Source organism: Nicotiana attenuata, unplaced genomic scaffold, assembly GCF_001879085.1.
Source record: "Nicotiana attenuata strain UT unplaced genomic scaffold, NIATTr2, whole genome shotgun sequence".
In the NCBI taxonomy this organism is placed as follows: Eukaryota; Viridiplantae; Streptophyta; class Magnoliopsida; order Solanales; family Solanaceae; genus Nicotiana; species Nicotiana attenuata.
Window position 1 is genome coordinate 134,668 of NW_017672065.1, and position 16,229 is coordinate 150,896.

At 38.2% G+C, this 16,229-nt stretch overlaps 1 protein-coding gene across 1 annotated transcript; it reads left to right on the top strand.

Moving 5' to 3' along the window:
- The first annotated feature begins 230 nt into the window (after positions 1–230).
- LOC109211628 (DNA polymerase zeta catalytic subunit) lies at positions 231–14,107 on the top strand. Its single transcript, XM_019375178.1, has 15 exons — positions 231–450; positions 538–620; positions 2,357–2,414; positions 2,868–2,917; positions 3,029–3,141; positions 3,755–3,797; positions 4,578–4,646; positions 5,561–5,713; positions 5,822–5,993; positions 6,079–6,170; positions 6,256–6,636; positions 6,865–10,475; positions 11,602–11,905; positions 12,757–13,371; positions 13,686–14,107. The coding sequence occupies exons 1-15, from the start codon at positions 339–341 to the stop codon at positions 13,857–13,859; spliced, it is 6,030 nt and encodes a 2,009-aa protein (XP_019230723.1). The 5' UTR covers positions 231–338; the 3' UTR covers positions 13,860–14,107.
- The last annotated feature ends 2,122 nt before the right edge of the window (positions 14,108–16,229 follow it).

A 16,229-nucleotide genomic window follows, 5' to 3' on the forward strand; every position in this document is an offset into this window, starting at 1 on the left:
GAAAGATAAAATCCAAAAATATCATAAGGGCATCTTAGTATATTCTTGATATTTTTATCTTTTTGCGTAAACATTTTACTCTTTATTAATTAATTAATTATTTATTTTTGAAGAAGTAGAGCCAATTTTCATATATACTCCTAAATAATCCTAATACATTGACGGGCAGAATGGGCCCGGACCTACCGACCCAAATCTTGCGAGGTAAGTTTCCAAAACTTGAAAGGAAAAATAAAAAAGTTCCCCAAACGCCCCTCATATAAAACCTCAAAAGCGGCGCCAAACGGGACTTGAACACAAATTCCAAAAGCAGATGAAGCAGGAAATTGAAGAAGAAAATGGGGGATTCTCAGACCGATTCGAACTTCTTCAGTGTTCGAATTGTTTCAATAGACTATTACATGGCCGCTCCAATTCCTGGCTTCGACATTTGTTACAGCAGTTTCCAAGGTATGCGTAACTACTCGCACGCTTGAATTAGGACGCACATCACATGTTTCATGTTTGCGATTGTTAATTTCGTTTTTGTTGGAACAGGTGGGAGAGTAAATGAGGTTCCTGTGATCAGAGTGTATGGTGCCACTCCTGCTGGCCAGAAGACCTGTTTGCACCTTCATGGAGTAAGAATTTTTAATTTATTCTTTACAATTTTTAATATTTCTCATTCCAAAGACCAAACAAGTTGAGAAATAGTAGTACTTAGGTTTCGATGTATAAGGACAATTTGGATATTCAAAATTGTGCCAACTACAACAACAACAAGCCCAGTGAAATCACACAAGCGCTGTCTGAGGAGGGTAAAGTGTACGCGGATCTTACCCCTGCCTAATGAAGGTAGGACGGCAAAAATTATGCCAACTACAGTTAGTAAAATTGTCACACGATGATATTTTGGGAAATAGTGGTAGAGGATAAATTTAAGGACAGTACAAGGGTAACTAATATATATTAATGTTTGGTAGATTTATAAAAAATTGTAGGGAGTGAAAGAAGGATCTCTACAGAAAAATTTATTATTGATATGAAAGACAGAATTAATATAGTGCCAAGAAAAATCCATTGGTGGGTGATTAAGAAGAAGAAATTCATACTAATTATAGAAATTCCATAAAAGATATGTTTGAAAGAGTGATGAAAATTGTGAGAACAGTGAGAAGAGATACACGGGAGTTTCTCGGAACTATAATTTTACACCAAGGTCTTTGAGATTGTACTTGTTTACCCTAGTTATAGATTAGTCAACCAGTATTATATATGATGAGATACCGTAATGCATGCTATTTGCAGATTAAATTCTGTTAATGGGAAAATTAGCAAGGGAGTCAACCAAAAGTTAGAAATATGGAGAAACTCTAAGGGAGTAAGAGCTTTAGGATGACTAGAAGTAGGATAGAACATATGCACTGCAAGATTAGACCCATAAGAAGAATTAGGTGGAATGAGATAAGATGAGATTGTAGTATCTAAATGTTGACTATCAGATATCTAGACTCAGTTTTCTCGGAGAATGACATAATAGATGAAGATGTAATAGGTAAAGTTATGATAGGATGGATGAAATAGAGGAATGTTGTAGGAGTGCCCTGCGATATGAAGATACCTAGCAAAGTGATTGGAATTGCTAGTGCTACAGAGAACATGAATGATATTTTATCAGTTCTTCGACAAATGTTTTGATGTTGATCAAGATTTGTTTTATTACATAAAAAGGAGAGTTATCTTTTTTCTTTTTTTTTTTTTGATGAAGTAAGGTGTTATATTGCTGGCATCAAGAAGATGCAAAACATTACAAAAGAGGTCGGTTAGCTCCATTTACACAAAAATACAGGTCTGACCAAGAAGCTAACCAGAAGCACCAAAAGCCTAAGGTTGGAAATCAAGCCAAAGACAGAGAGCTAATAAAATCTAGAAATGGAATTAAATCATTTACAGGGGAAAGGTTGCTCCAGCTATATAGATTCCTAAGGCACTTTGCTTTCAGGGAGCTATTGGGAGTTGATATTCCATCAAAGCATCTGCGATTCCTTTCCTTAGGAGAGTTATCTTTCTAGTTTCGTGAAAAATTATCATCTTCAACAAGATGCTTTAATCCTTTGAGTAGGATTATAAGAAGGAGGGTGAATTGTTATTTGTTGTTCGCACTTTCTAATTAAAAAAAGATTGCATGCTTAAAGGACAAGAATGCTGGTCTTTTAAAGATTTTTTTGTTTGTTTAATCCTGTTTTGCCTCGGCATGAAATATTCTTTGCCACCCTTATCATAAAAAGTTGTTGACTTGAAATTTAACAAGTTAACTTTTCCATACAGAATATCTGCTCTTGACTTTCTGGCTGAACTAACATGCATCATGTTGCAGGCTCTGCCTTATTTTTATGTTCCATGGTCAGATCTCTTCCTCCAATCAGATAAAAAAGGTAAATGTACCTTTTAATTTCTCTCTCTTTTTTTTCGGGGCCCATGGTGTGGAAAGTTAGAGGAAGGGGAACTGGTATGTGTTTGATCCCGAAACTCGTTACTTGTAAGAGGAGAAACTGTTTATTGGAATGCCTTTATTTTGGTTAATCCAAAAAGAAGTTTCAAATTTCTTCTCAAAAAAAAAAAAGGAAGTTTCAATTGGAAAAAGTTAAAAACTTTTGGAATGCCTCGAGTTATGCACTTTGAGTGATTTTCATTAGGTTTTTGTAGTATGAAACTGTGGGGTGCGCGTTAGTTGTTCACCTAGTGTGTAGAACATAATCAGCACAAGTAAACACAAAATTGGGCAGGTATAATAAATCTTAGAAGCTGACTGGATAATTTCGTTTCTACTAACATTGATCTTTTACTATGTTTCTTCTATTTAATTTTCTGGATTCAAAATCGGTTAGGGAGTGAATGCACGAATGCTCTAGCTCTTGCTCTTGAGAAGGTTCTCAAGGTAAGTCTGATCGCAGTGGAGTGTCTTCTAAGCATTTGAATTTACAGGTGACACTTTTCTGCAAATTGCTGCTTCAACTTATGCATGAACTTATTTTAAATTTTCTTTCAGCTTAAAGGCAATGCTGGCTCAAAACGTCAACATGTCCATGGCTGCAGCCTTGTACGAGCAAGGAAGTTTTATGGTTATCATTCTTCTGAGGAACTGTTTGTGAAGATCTATCTGTATCCTACGATTTTACCTTGTGCTAGTGATTTTTTGCTGAGAATTAATGTAATTAGGTGGTAAACAGGTATAGTAAATTCAATAATAAGTATGGCTAGGTGTTCCTCCGTCTCTTCTTTTTTTTTTTTTCAAGCCTTGGGGTTCGTTAAATAACTGCCCTGAATAGTCATTCAACCTGCTATGGAATGAAGCTTCTTATTCTTTTAGGATGACGAGTAAAGAGTTCAGTATGTAGTTTTCTTATACTCTCTCCATCTCATTTTATACATGCTGGTATGATTTTCACAAAGTTTTAAGTGTAAAATGCTGGAATGATTATTATATCGAGCCTGGTAGGGAAGAGTTTAAGGTGAACAATTTAAGAGTTGCTTGAGAAGATGTAACTTCAAATCTGAAGTAATATAAAGTCGTATTACTTCATATTAGCTTGAATTTCTGGACAGAAAAATGCTTTCATTGTAGGAACGAGGTCATATTTTTGGGATGCACCAAAATAGAAAGCAGGTCAGATAAAATGAGACATATAATATTGCTTGAGAAACTATTTGGTGTTGTGCTCATGTCTTTATTTATTTTGAGGTTTGTCTAGGAGTTCCTTGACATAAATATAAGCTATCATCCACAGGATGTCTCGCGCGCTGCCAATCTTCTGCTGGTACGTGTTATGAGTCCTTATTATTCTAGGTATTTCGGTCAAACATAACAGCTAGCATTTGCTTACTTCCGAAATTTCCTAACATCGTGCCTTTGTGATTGATAACGTAGAAATTTAGGCAAGACATATTTTTACGTGATAAGGTGCATGTTATATGCCGGAAACAGCCTCTCTACCCTCTGGGGTAGCAGTAAGGTCTGTGTACACTCTACCCTCCCCAGACCCCACTAGTGGGATTACTACTGGGTTGTTGTTGTTGTTGTTGTAAGGTGCATGTTATAGTTTCTCTTTTTGTAGGTTTTCAACTTTTTGGTATACGGGCTTTTTCTTGGCCCAAACATTTAATAAAATGTATTACTTTAACTAGAGTTTGATATATCGCTAGTCTCAGCATTAACTAGAGTTTGATATATCGCCAGTCTCAGCATTAACTAGAGTTTGATATATTGCCAGTATCATGCATTAAAGTAAGATATACTCTTGGTGCATGTTATGTTTTTTTTGCCCAAACATACTTCACCAGTCTCATGCATTATCTTAACTAGAGTTTCTTTTTCCCTCACACTATGGTGCTAGGTCTACACAAAAATAGTTAATTTATTCCTTGGTAAATTAGAATGTGATATATATGCTAGCTTAATGTTGCAACTGGCAAAGAAACACCCGTCTCCTTGACACCTGAAGTTTCTCTCAATGCCCTTAATACCTTAGCAATTGAAGGATGGGCAATCATTTTATTTTTAATTGTTACCATTAAATTTTTCTGTTCCTTTTATACAGGGAGGTGCAGTAATGGATAAGTCTTTACAGCCCCACGAATCTCATATACCTTTCCTTCTTCAATTCCTGGTAACCACCGTTTAATTCATGGATAGTAAACTCCTGTATGACATACTAAAGTGATATGGGGTTAAAAATTCTCCAGGGGCAGTGAAAAAGTTCTATCTCAAGCATATATCAAGTTTAGAAGTACTTAAAAGGCTAATAGAGAAGTAAAAATTGTTAATTGGGGAATGCATTTATACATACTAGTATTCGCAGCAAGTTCATCTTGTGATGATCACCTGTGCATTTAAAGCAATTGACTTTTTTACTTGGCTCTCTTTGTGAGTATCAGAAGCTATAGGCTCTTGTAGTAATTTTTTGTTGGTGTTATTCTTGAGGTCCACGTGTCAGATCTCAAACTGATATCAGAACATGTTTCACCTGTTATTTTATTCTATTGTCAATCGCTGATTCTTAGTTTCAGAAATCTAGATTGATTACTCAAAACTAAGAAAGCAAACTGTAAATCTATTGTGGGAATCTGAAAAAATAAATTATTCAAAACTAAGAAAGTAAAATTTATTCTTGACTGTTGACCCTTAAGAAGAAATGTTTTAGTGATTTCCCAAAACTAAGAAAGCAAACTGTCTGATCTCTTTCTTTCCTTTTTATTTCAGATTTTTGTGGTTAACTGAAAATATTTACATCAATATATGCTGCTGTGTACTTGTCTCCATATATCATGACAGTTTACTTTTTTCAATTTTCTTTTTGGGTAGACTCTCGTTAACAATTGGTGGTGTTGGACATGCCCTGAAGTATGAATATATGGCATCTTAGTTCCTAAAAGTTCTGCATAGGTGGATGTCATATACTATCTTTACAAGTGCATTAGAATGCAGCCTTAGTTTCTAATAGAATTTGAGTTTCCCTTGCTTAATTTTCTCTCTGGCTTAGTTATAACATGTTCTTTTCCCTTTCATGCATAAAACGTGCAGGTTGACTATAACTTGTATGGGATGGGTCATCTACATGTATCAAAGATGAAGTTCCGCAATCCAATACCAGATACTTTCTCTCCAAGAAAGGCTAAATGCTTTGACAGAAGAAGTCATTCTGATACATCCACTTCCATGATTGCAGAGTTTCAGGTAAAAGTGCATTCACACTACAGTAGATACATGTGCTGTTAGTTTAATCCTGCTACAAATTAAAGCATAAAATATTGATTACCCAGTGTCACGGGAACTTTCTATTAGGTTGATTTAGGTGGTGAGGCTTGTTTCAATACACCAATTTGGGTATCTTCTACAATTCCGGACAATTGGATATGGGCAGGCTCTAGTCAGGCTGATCCTTCAACAGATCCGGATATCCCAAACATTAAGCGACAAAGCATCTCTGAACTTGAAGGAGATGCTATTGTTGATGGTTGGTTGGTTTTCATGACTTGATAGACAACTTTTATGTATTTGCACCTTCACTTAATTGCTAAGTTCGTTATATGTTTATGCAGCAATTCTGAATCAGCAGTTTATATCCTATATGTCCCTTTCACAGACCAGCTCCCAAGAGAAAATGGTTCAGTCACTAATACCAATTTGGGAGGTTTGTCAATAGCCAAGTTTATTGAGGTCCATTCGATTTTTTTAAATCATTATGGTGTATTTTATCTGCTATTTTCTTGTATCAGGAGGAGTTTGCAAGGAATGGGGTGCACGAAGTGGGCTTGCCTCCCGATCCTGGTAAACCCCTTCGAGATGATGTCTTGAGAACACTTTCTCATGGGCTTGGATACGAAGAGATTCTAATGGAATTAAGCAATGATGTGAGCACTTCTTCTTCTGATATTCCGCAGTCAATCAACTCATCAATGAATGATGGGAACGTTGCCAAACATGTACATTGTGGCTCTTTAAATAGTATACGGGAACCATCCCGATGCTCAGAAGAAGGATTATTTCAAGATCATGTTGTTGTTGAATCAAGAGAGGAAACTGATGCATGTCCCAAGCAGATGTTAGCTGATAAATTGAAAGCAGCTGTTTCCGTGGTACCATCACAGGATTTGAAGGTAAATTAGCTCCTGGTTAACTCTTGCTCATTCTATGCAAGATGGCTTTTGTTTTAGATGTTGTTACTTTGTTTACTAGGGCTCATGCTTTGCTTGGATGTGATCTCTGGTTGGACATCTTGAGCATTTGTTTCTTTTGTTTTTCTTTGCATTACATTTTTAGCTCTTCCAAGTAGCCAATTCGTAATCTTCAGAATCCATTTCTGATTCATATTATTTGCAATTTAGGCTTCAGATCAGGATGCCTTGAGACTTCTAAATTGGCTTGCATCTTCTCAAGCTTCAGAGGACATAAACTCCGATGATGACCTTGCTCGGGAAATCATTTTGAGTCCTTTAATGCCAGCAACGACTATTAATACGGTGTTGGAGAAGGCAAATGTGGCCTATGAGAATGAATCTCAGCAAGAGTGTGAGGACATTCTTGATTCTGTTCACAGTTGTCATTTTGAAGAATTAGACAGAAAAACTTCAGAGTCCATCAGCAGTGATCGTTCATGCAGAAGTTCGCCGGGTGTGATGATTCCTCAGTTGGATGGCTCCAATGATGATCCAAGCCCACATAGAAAGCTCGGAACATCTTCCCAAGCAGATTCATCGAATAATGCTAGTTTAGCCATTAGCAATAAACACAAAAAGAAAAAAACAGGATGGTGCTCTTTACCCATTTCTTTGGGTCAAAATGTGAATGATTATTCACATCCAAATCCAGCTAACACATCTAGCAATCACATTTGTGGCGAAAGAGATGGCAGAGGAACTTCTTCTCACATGAGTTTTAACAAATACCCTAATTTTCTAACGGGAAGTTTGAATGCATCTGCTAATTGTGAAATGGAAGCTAGTATGATAGTTGAATGCTCTACGCGTGATTTGATGAGGGTAAAAAGATCCTATCAGGCTGAGTCTCCTGAATATGAAAATCAGGTAAAAAAAGTACAACTTGGTGCAAAAGGAAAAGAAGATCCTTTTCTTTATTCAGAATCCAGACATGATGAGAAAGAGAAAATGCCTCTTGATTCCTTGATATCTCGATCAGAAATCACGGATCAACCAAAAGAATGTCATGAGAGGAACTCATGTCTTGCACTTCAGATGCAGGCTGAGCCTGGTGATATCAAAGCTGACAAATTTCGTTGTCCTTCATATGGCAAGCTGCCTCTTTCATCCTGCTCTCAGCTGGCAAATGCATTAAAAGATGGAGTGTTTCTTTCTTCTGAAGGACCTCATGTTGAGGTTGTCAGCAGAACATCTGCCAGTTTGCAAAATTATGGAACTAGTGATGCATCCACCTCACAAGGGATTAAGGAACTATTCCAGCTTCCTGATGTGGAGAATCAAAAATCTGCCATTTACATGGGAAGCTGTGGATGCTCTAGTCGCGAAAATTTTGACAGCTGTCTGAAGTGTACTAAAACTTCAAATTCTGATCTTTGTACTTCTGTATTTGCTCCATATTTTCAGTTCGCATCTGAAACTGAAGATAAATTTTCTGGTTTTGGGAAATTGCTGCAAAAAAATGCAATAGGTTTAAGTCAATCTCCTGTTGGTCCTAATAGTCCAATATCTGCAGTAACTGGTGTATCTGGTGACTCTGTGGAACTTATAGGCATGACCTTCATCAAGAAACCTCCTAAGGTGGAGTTCACAGATGAACCTGGTCGCAATGCTCAGTTAGCATGTGGTGCCCCTAGTTACCATGTGGGGAACAAGAAAAATAAAACAAGGATATGTGCCCAGGATAGAGGTTTAGATGAATGCTCCCCTTTCTTTGAGGGGAAATGCCTAGTAGGAGAAAAGATTTGCAGTACTAACTCTGGAACAAGCAACTACATTCATTGTCAAGACAACATGTTGGGTGTACCCATTCACTATCAAAATGACGGGTCTTATTTATACATGCTGACCCCTGTATATTCACCACCACGAAGTGAATGTGTTCAACAATGGCTGTCACTTGATTGTATAGAATCTACTAAAATGAACGTAATTTCAGGCCCACCAGTGTACCCGTCAATAAAGGTTTGCTCTGATGATGTAGCAGAATCACAGGGTTCTCAATCCACCTTTGGTGATCAACCTTTGATGGATTCTGTGTCTGCTTCAGAACCAAATCCAAATCATCTTCAAGCTAAAGAAAATTATCAGGAAAGCAATAGTGTACAAATGAATTCTGTTTCTCCCCATGTAAGAATAAAACAACAAAATGAAGATATTATCTTGAAATGTGAACCATCAATGCGTGGCTCTCAAGATCTCTCCCAGATATCCGGTCCTGATGGAAAATCACGGCTAACTCCTTTAAGTCAAACTGGTTTTCGGGACCCTGCTAGTATCGGTTGTGGACAGCAGTTAACAATATTGAGCATAGAGGTCCAAGCAGAATCAAGGGGTGATCTGAGACCTGATCCTCGAGTTGATGCCGTAAGAATTGTTGTTCTCGTTTTCCAGGAAGATGATGATCTGAGATCTGATACTCACGTACTTGTGCATTGCAACGGTGAATCTGTTCAAAAAGACCTTGATGGATTATCTGAGTGTAAAGTTTTCACTTTCTCTGAAGAGAGGCAAGTATTTGTTCATTTCATAAATATGATTAATTCTTTTGACCCTGACATACTTATGGGCTGGGATATTCAAGGCGGTTCCCTTGGGTTTCTTGCTGAACGGGCTGCATACCTTGGCATTGGTTTGCTTAACAAAATATCTCGCACCCCATCAGAGGGCAATATAGTTTCTAGAGACTCTGGAGGAGGAAAACTAAGTAATGTTTTTTCTGAAGCTGTTGCAACTGACCCAATGTTTCATGAAGATGCTGCAATAATTGATGATGAATGGGGCCGAACACACGCCAGTGGTGTTCATGTTGGGGGTAGAATTGTCCTTAACATTTGGCGACTGATGCGTGGTGAAGTAAAGCTGAACTTGTACACACTTGAAGCCGTGGCTGAAGCAGTGCTGAGACGAAAAGTTCCATATATTCCTACCAAGGTATTGACAAATTGGTTTTTAAGTGGTCCTGGACGTGCAAGATACAGATGTATAGAGTATGTTTTAGAGAGGGCAAAGCTGAACCTTCATATCATGAATCAACTTGACGTGGTAAATAGAACATCAGAGCTTGCACGGATTTTCGGCATTGACTTCTTTTCAGTTCTTTCAAGGGGTTCACAGTACCGTGTTGAATCAATGTTTCTGAGACTGGCTCATGCACAAAATTATGTTGCTATTGCTCCTGGAAACCAACAAGTTGCTTCTCAACCTGCCATGGAATGTATACCCCTTGTCTTGGAACCAAAATCTGGATTTTATGCAGACCCTGTTGTCGTTTTGGATTTTCAATCACTTTATCCATCTATGATAATTGCATATAACCTCTGCTTCTGTACTTGCCTTGGTAAAGTTACTTCTGCAAAAACTAATATCCTCGGTGTTAGTTCATATTCACCTGATAAAAATGTGATGCATAATTTAAAGGATGAAATACTGCTCACTCCAAATGGTGTTATGTATGTGCCTCCCAAGGTCCGGAAGGGGGTATTACCTCGCTTATTGGAAGAAATTTTAGATACTAGGATTATGGTTAAAACAGCAATGAAGAAATTGGCTCCTGGACAGCAAGTTCTTCACCGGATATTCAATGCGAGGCAACTTGCTTTGAAGCTAATAGCCAATGTGACCTATGGGTATACAGCTGCTGGATTTAGTGGACGCATGCCCTGTGCTGAGCTCGCTGACAGTATTGTCCAGTGTGCCCGTAGAACATTGGAAAGTGCAATTTCGTTTGTTAACACAAATGATAGGTGGAATGCTAAAGTCATATATGGTGATACAGACAGGTATTAGTTTATGCCGACTTTATATTTGAAATGCTTGCCAGGTTTTAAAGTCTCAACAAGCAGTAATAGATATCTAATGTTTGCATTGATCTTGAAATGCTACATGGTTTTGAGTTACACGAAATAACAAGGAGGTGTAATGTAATGGAAAATAATCTAGAAGCCATGTAATGCAGCTTTATTGAAACATGTAATGATGATGAAATGAGTTTATTCATGCACACGCACTTGCTGGCTTGAAGATTATTTATTATCCAGTCAGTCTACCAGAAAGTCTAATAATTTTTGTGGCTTGCCGACTTGCACTTTTTGTGTCTCTGTGATCTGTAATGTCATATGTAGAAAGGGATGGTACTGGAATTGGTAACTAAGTTAGGACTGCCAAATAGTTTTAAGATGTCTATATTTACGACATAATCAAGTTCTCACTAGCATGTTTTGATTGCACTGTATGAGATATTTTTCATTTCAACGACCATCTGAGAGTTACCTAGTACTTGTTGCTGGTGAGAGGTCGCAGTATCCGATGGAATTAGTCGAGGTGCCTGCAAGGCCCGGACACCTCAATTATCAAAAAAATTTCAACGACCATCTGATCTTGTCTGTGAGTGTTACTGGAAATTGGTGGTTGATTTTTGGCTATAAAGCAGTTTTGAGGTGTCCATGTTTAGTACAAAATCAAGCTCGCAGTAGCATGTTTTGACTGCATTTTGTATGCAATATTTCTGAGTTTCGAAACATCTGATTTTGCCGGTGAATTCTTTTGGAGATGGATTCAGAGAGAGAGGTTGAAACGTAGACTAGAAGTTCAGCAACCAGCTTTTGCTGATTTGTTGTCAAATCAAAACGTAGTTTATTTTATTGCAATATGAAGCACGAGCTGTTAAGTTATTTCATTTTCTTTGTAGCATCTCTGTTCTCCTCAAAGGACACATGTTAAACAAGCTTACAATTATGCCACAAAGTTGCACCTGTAATGAACCCATATACAGTCACTTTAGAAAAGGAAAAAACATGGATTCATTCATCAGATTTGATGTGTTTCCCTTGATAATTTAGAGTTCATTTCTCCCAATATTGTTTTGTTCTCATTCTTCAAGGTTGATCCATGCTTTTGTTTTCGCAGCATGTTTGTACTCCTTGAAGGACGGTCCGTTGAAGAAGCTTTTCGAATTGGTCATGAAATTGCATCAGAAGTAACTGCAATGAATCCAAATCCAGTCACGTTAAAGATGGAAAAGGTTTATGATTCGTGCTTCCTCCTTACTAAGAAACGATATGTTGGTTATAGTTACGAGAACCTTGGCCAAAGCAAACCAGTGTTTGATGCTAAAGGTATTGAGACAGTACGAAGAGATACATGTGGGGCTGTGTCCAAGATAATGGAGCGCTCTATAAGAGTCTTTTTTGAATATAAGGATATTGAGAAGGTAATCTTCATGTGTGCGGACCTATGTGGCTTCCTTCAGTGTTATTAAATTCGTTGAATATTTAAAATCAACGAAGAACATGCTTAGTGCTGGGGGCTCTATAGCGAATTCTGCCAGATCAGGACATGTCTGTCAATGGCTTATCATACACATTTTTCAGGCATTTTACTAACCATCTTCTTTGCAAGATGCCGGTCTAACCAGGGAAAAATTTCCCTACGTGTAAGTGCATTGTCATAGTATCGATAGGCAACAGTTACGGTAGAGTAATATGATTGATTTCTACCTAATCTTCCCAAGAACCAGGCGGATATTTGACATTAAGCAGTCCTTTTTATGTGTATATTCTTCTGAGGTGTTTGCTGAATATTTATCTTCAGTCCTATAAATCTCTCATCCTAACCATAGCATCATACTCCTTTAGCCCTCTAAAGTATGAAGTATAACTTACATTGATTGCTAGGTCTTGAAGGAAATCTCTTCGGAAGCGATTTTATACGAGTCCTCCAGATGAACATCGCTTACCTACATGCACCTTTTACAGTTGGGGATGGGGATGATTTGTGTTGCTAGCCCAACTAGTTTGGATTGAAATGTAGTTGATCTTACTTATCTGTATGGTGAATGCTGTTTGTGAATCCTAAGTTTGGAAGCTCTAAAACACCAACGAGAAGAAGTATTACAACAGCTCAAGCCAGTTCAATTTAAAGTACTCCTAGTAAATTACTAGATACTCATTTTCTGTTCGGCTTGAAACAGTTATTATCAATGCCGTCAGGTTGATGTGTATGTTCATGGGAATCGGTGGTATTTGTTAATTCTTTTTTAAAATTCTTTTTATTTGTGCATAGGTGAAACATTACTTGGTGCGTCAGTGGAAAAAGATTATATCAGGCAGAGTATCTCTTCAGGATTTTGTCTTTGCAAAAGAGGTACGCTTAGGCACCTATTCTGCACAGGCTTCTTCACTTCCACCAGCAGCAATTGTTGCCACTAAAGCAATGAGAGTCGACCCTAGGGCAGAACCTCGGTATGCAGAGCGAGTACCTTATGTTGTGGTTCATGGTGAACCTGGTGCCAGGCTGGCTGATGTTGTGGTAGATCCCTTGGATCTTCTTTCGATTGATTCACCTTACAGGTTAAATGACATATATTACATCAAGAAACAGATAATCCCAGCTCTGCAACGAGTATTTGGGCTCGTTCGAGCTGACTTGAATCAGTGGTTTTCAGATATGCCTCGTCCAGAGCGGGAGGCTGCTGGTAAACGTCACCTATTTGCTGCAAATGCGCACAGAACTAGAATTGATTATTACTATCTGTCAAAACATTGTATCCTATGCGGTGAGTTGATCCAGACATCTAGTTACGTCTGTCAAAACTGTTCCAGAAACGAAGCTGTAGTTGCTGCTGCATTAACAGGAAGAACTTCAATATTGGAAAGAAACATCCAACACCTTGCTGCTGTGAGTATTTAACTCGTTGAGCATTATCCTCTTTTTATAAAATTGATATTGGTAGATGTTAGCACAAAAACATATGGCTCTGCAAAATCTGGGTTGATAATGATCCTTTCTTCTTCTCCCCCTACCTGCTAATTGAGCTACTCCTTTTTTTCTTTAATATTCATAATCGATAGAACCATGATAATGATCCACTAACCAGAACACATTTTTTTCCTGGGAAAATCCCCCCTTGGGCTACAATATTTTAAAATTTTCTTACACTTCGCAGCATGTTATCTCTGATATACATGCTTATGATTATTACATCCTTCTAGATATGTCGGCACTGTGGAGGAGGAGATTGGCTTGTAGAAAGTGGGGTGAAATGCATATCTCTTGCATGCTCTGTTTTCTACGAAAGGAGGAAAATCCAGAAAGAACTGCGATCTCTTTCTGCTGTTACTACAGAAGCAGGTTTTTATCCCAGTTGTGTCGTGGAATGGTTCTAACTAATGCCTCTTCTGCGTCAAAGATGTAGTGTGAAGGGTATTTAAATATCTAAAGAACAGAATTTATACATATGTTGTACCACATTATATGAACTTTTTGTAAATATAAATGTATGTACTTTCCAAAGCAGATCTTCCAATAGTCCTGTAAAATAAATTAAGCCTTGTATACTACGTATCTGATTTTCATCAATGAAACATGTAATTCAAATTTTGCAAAGAAATTTGTATTTTCCTGACAAAAAATAAAAGTTATTCTTGTGTGGTATGTTGATGTCTGGGAATCCCGTTCTGCTACACCATATGATTATCATCGGACAATGACTCAAGAATGTAGTTGGCAGTGTCCACCAGATCTTTGCCATTTATCTTTTTATTATCTGAGAATAAAAGAAAACCTGAAAAATGTTCCTTAATTATAGAATTAATGGCATAGAAGTATTTAGTTCCTTGGCGAAACTCCTAGCTGTTTGACCAAAAAGTTTTAGGTCCTTTTTGTTAAACCAATTTAATAAGTAGACAAAGTGTGAATCCTAGTTAAATGTAATAAATCCTAGATATGAAGTTCAGTAATTTCGATGGTACGGGACCGTGTTCAAGTCAATGAATGTCAAGTTAATGCGCAATGACTATCAATAAATATGAGAGTGAAAACATGTAATAAATGTGACAAATGACGTTAAATGTAATAAGAAGGAATTTGTCATCCAAATGTTAAATGAGATTGATGATTCCTTCTTCTGACTATAGCGTGTGACAGCAGACTATAGAAATGAACAAAGTGTTCTTTGATCTTGTGAATAAAAGAGGAATATTTAGTAATGGAATCAAATAGAGGAGACAAGACAAGCTTTTTGTATATTCTTGATAGTCAACCATTTACAAGATGTTCTCTTATAAAAGTCCAGAAGCCCCCTTTTTGTTACCTCTCTCTTCCTATTTATAAGGGATATTCCTAGAAAATTCTAAAAAAGTACAATTGAGGGAATATTCCTATTCATAACCCTAAGAATATTCTAACCGTTGCTGTTGTTTGTTCTCTACTCGACCTTGGCACTTGCCTCTCTCTCAAGGCAACTCCTCGCCAATGGACCGTGTTTGGCTTCGACATCGGCTTCAGCTCGTTCGTTTGCATTCACTAAACTCGACCTAATTTTGACCCATACAGTTTGTCCCTCCGCTTCTTGAGGTCGTCCTCGATGAGCGAATTTTATCTACATCTAATCACACGAAATTCCACCGTGGTGAACGAGCTGAATCGGCCGATGTAGAATTGATGACGAATCGGCTCAAAGGTTGTGGTTGGCGTGGCTGACATAGGATGATGTCATGGCCACGCGCGTCATCATTACGCAACTTCCCGATGCGATGCGTTGTTTCCACTGCCTCTGTTACTTTGATTTTGGTGTCAATGACAGTTTCTTGCATCGATTTGGGCGCCATAATATCCTATAAATAGAGGAAGGGAGATTTATAAATGAAACTTTTCGCACTTCATATTCCATTTGCACTTTGCTTGTTCTTCTGCTTCTTCTCTAACCCTTGTCTCCGATTTCCTTCTACTTTTCAGCTCTAGCTTCTAATTTCCTTTCCCGTTGATACTCTCCTTCCGGCTGTACTGTATACACATTACTGCAGAAATAACGAACTCCCCTCACACTTCTGACATAGTCTCTGATGCCACCCATTGTCGGTGGTCATGCCTTCCGGTGGCGGTGAACCCACGGTTGCGAAAGACGAAAGTTTTCCTACCGTGGAGGAGGTTGTTCCTCGGAACCTGTCGGTCAGAAATGACTTCTCAAAAGATCCCACCCCTGCTCTTGAGCAAGTATTATCTGTCATGGGGTCGAAAGAAATATGTGCCCTACGGTCTAAATTCCGTATCCCTACTCACGTCGATATTGTTCCGGCGGGAAACGACGCGATACAAGTCCACCAGCATGGGTATTGCGCTTTCTACGCCTACCCGTTTTTGGTGGGTTACTCTCTTCCTCTTCCCCACTACCCGAGGAGTTCTACCGCTTTTATGGCATCTGCCTGGCACAACTTTCACCTTACTTTTATAAAGTCTTTTTGATGCTGGCGAAGTTTGCAGAGTTAGCCGGCTGCGAAGTCTCCATCCGTCATTTGCTGCATCTCTTCTCGCCTAGTTTCTACAAAGGCACGCTGATTCATCTCCGCCACCGAGGGACTAAAGGATTAGTGACAAGGATGGATGACAAAGCAAACTGCAGGTTCTGGTGCAGTTACTTCTTTGTCAGGATCGAGCACGTAGTGGCGGACCTAGTCGGGTTCCCCGAGTAGTGGAACTTCAACCGTAAGGGCCTTTTACCATCTGCCATATATTTTGTTTATCCCCCTTCTTTTTTG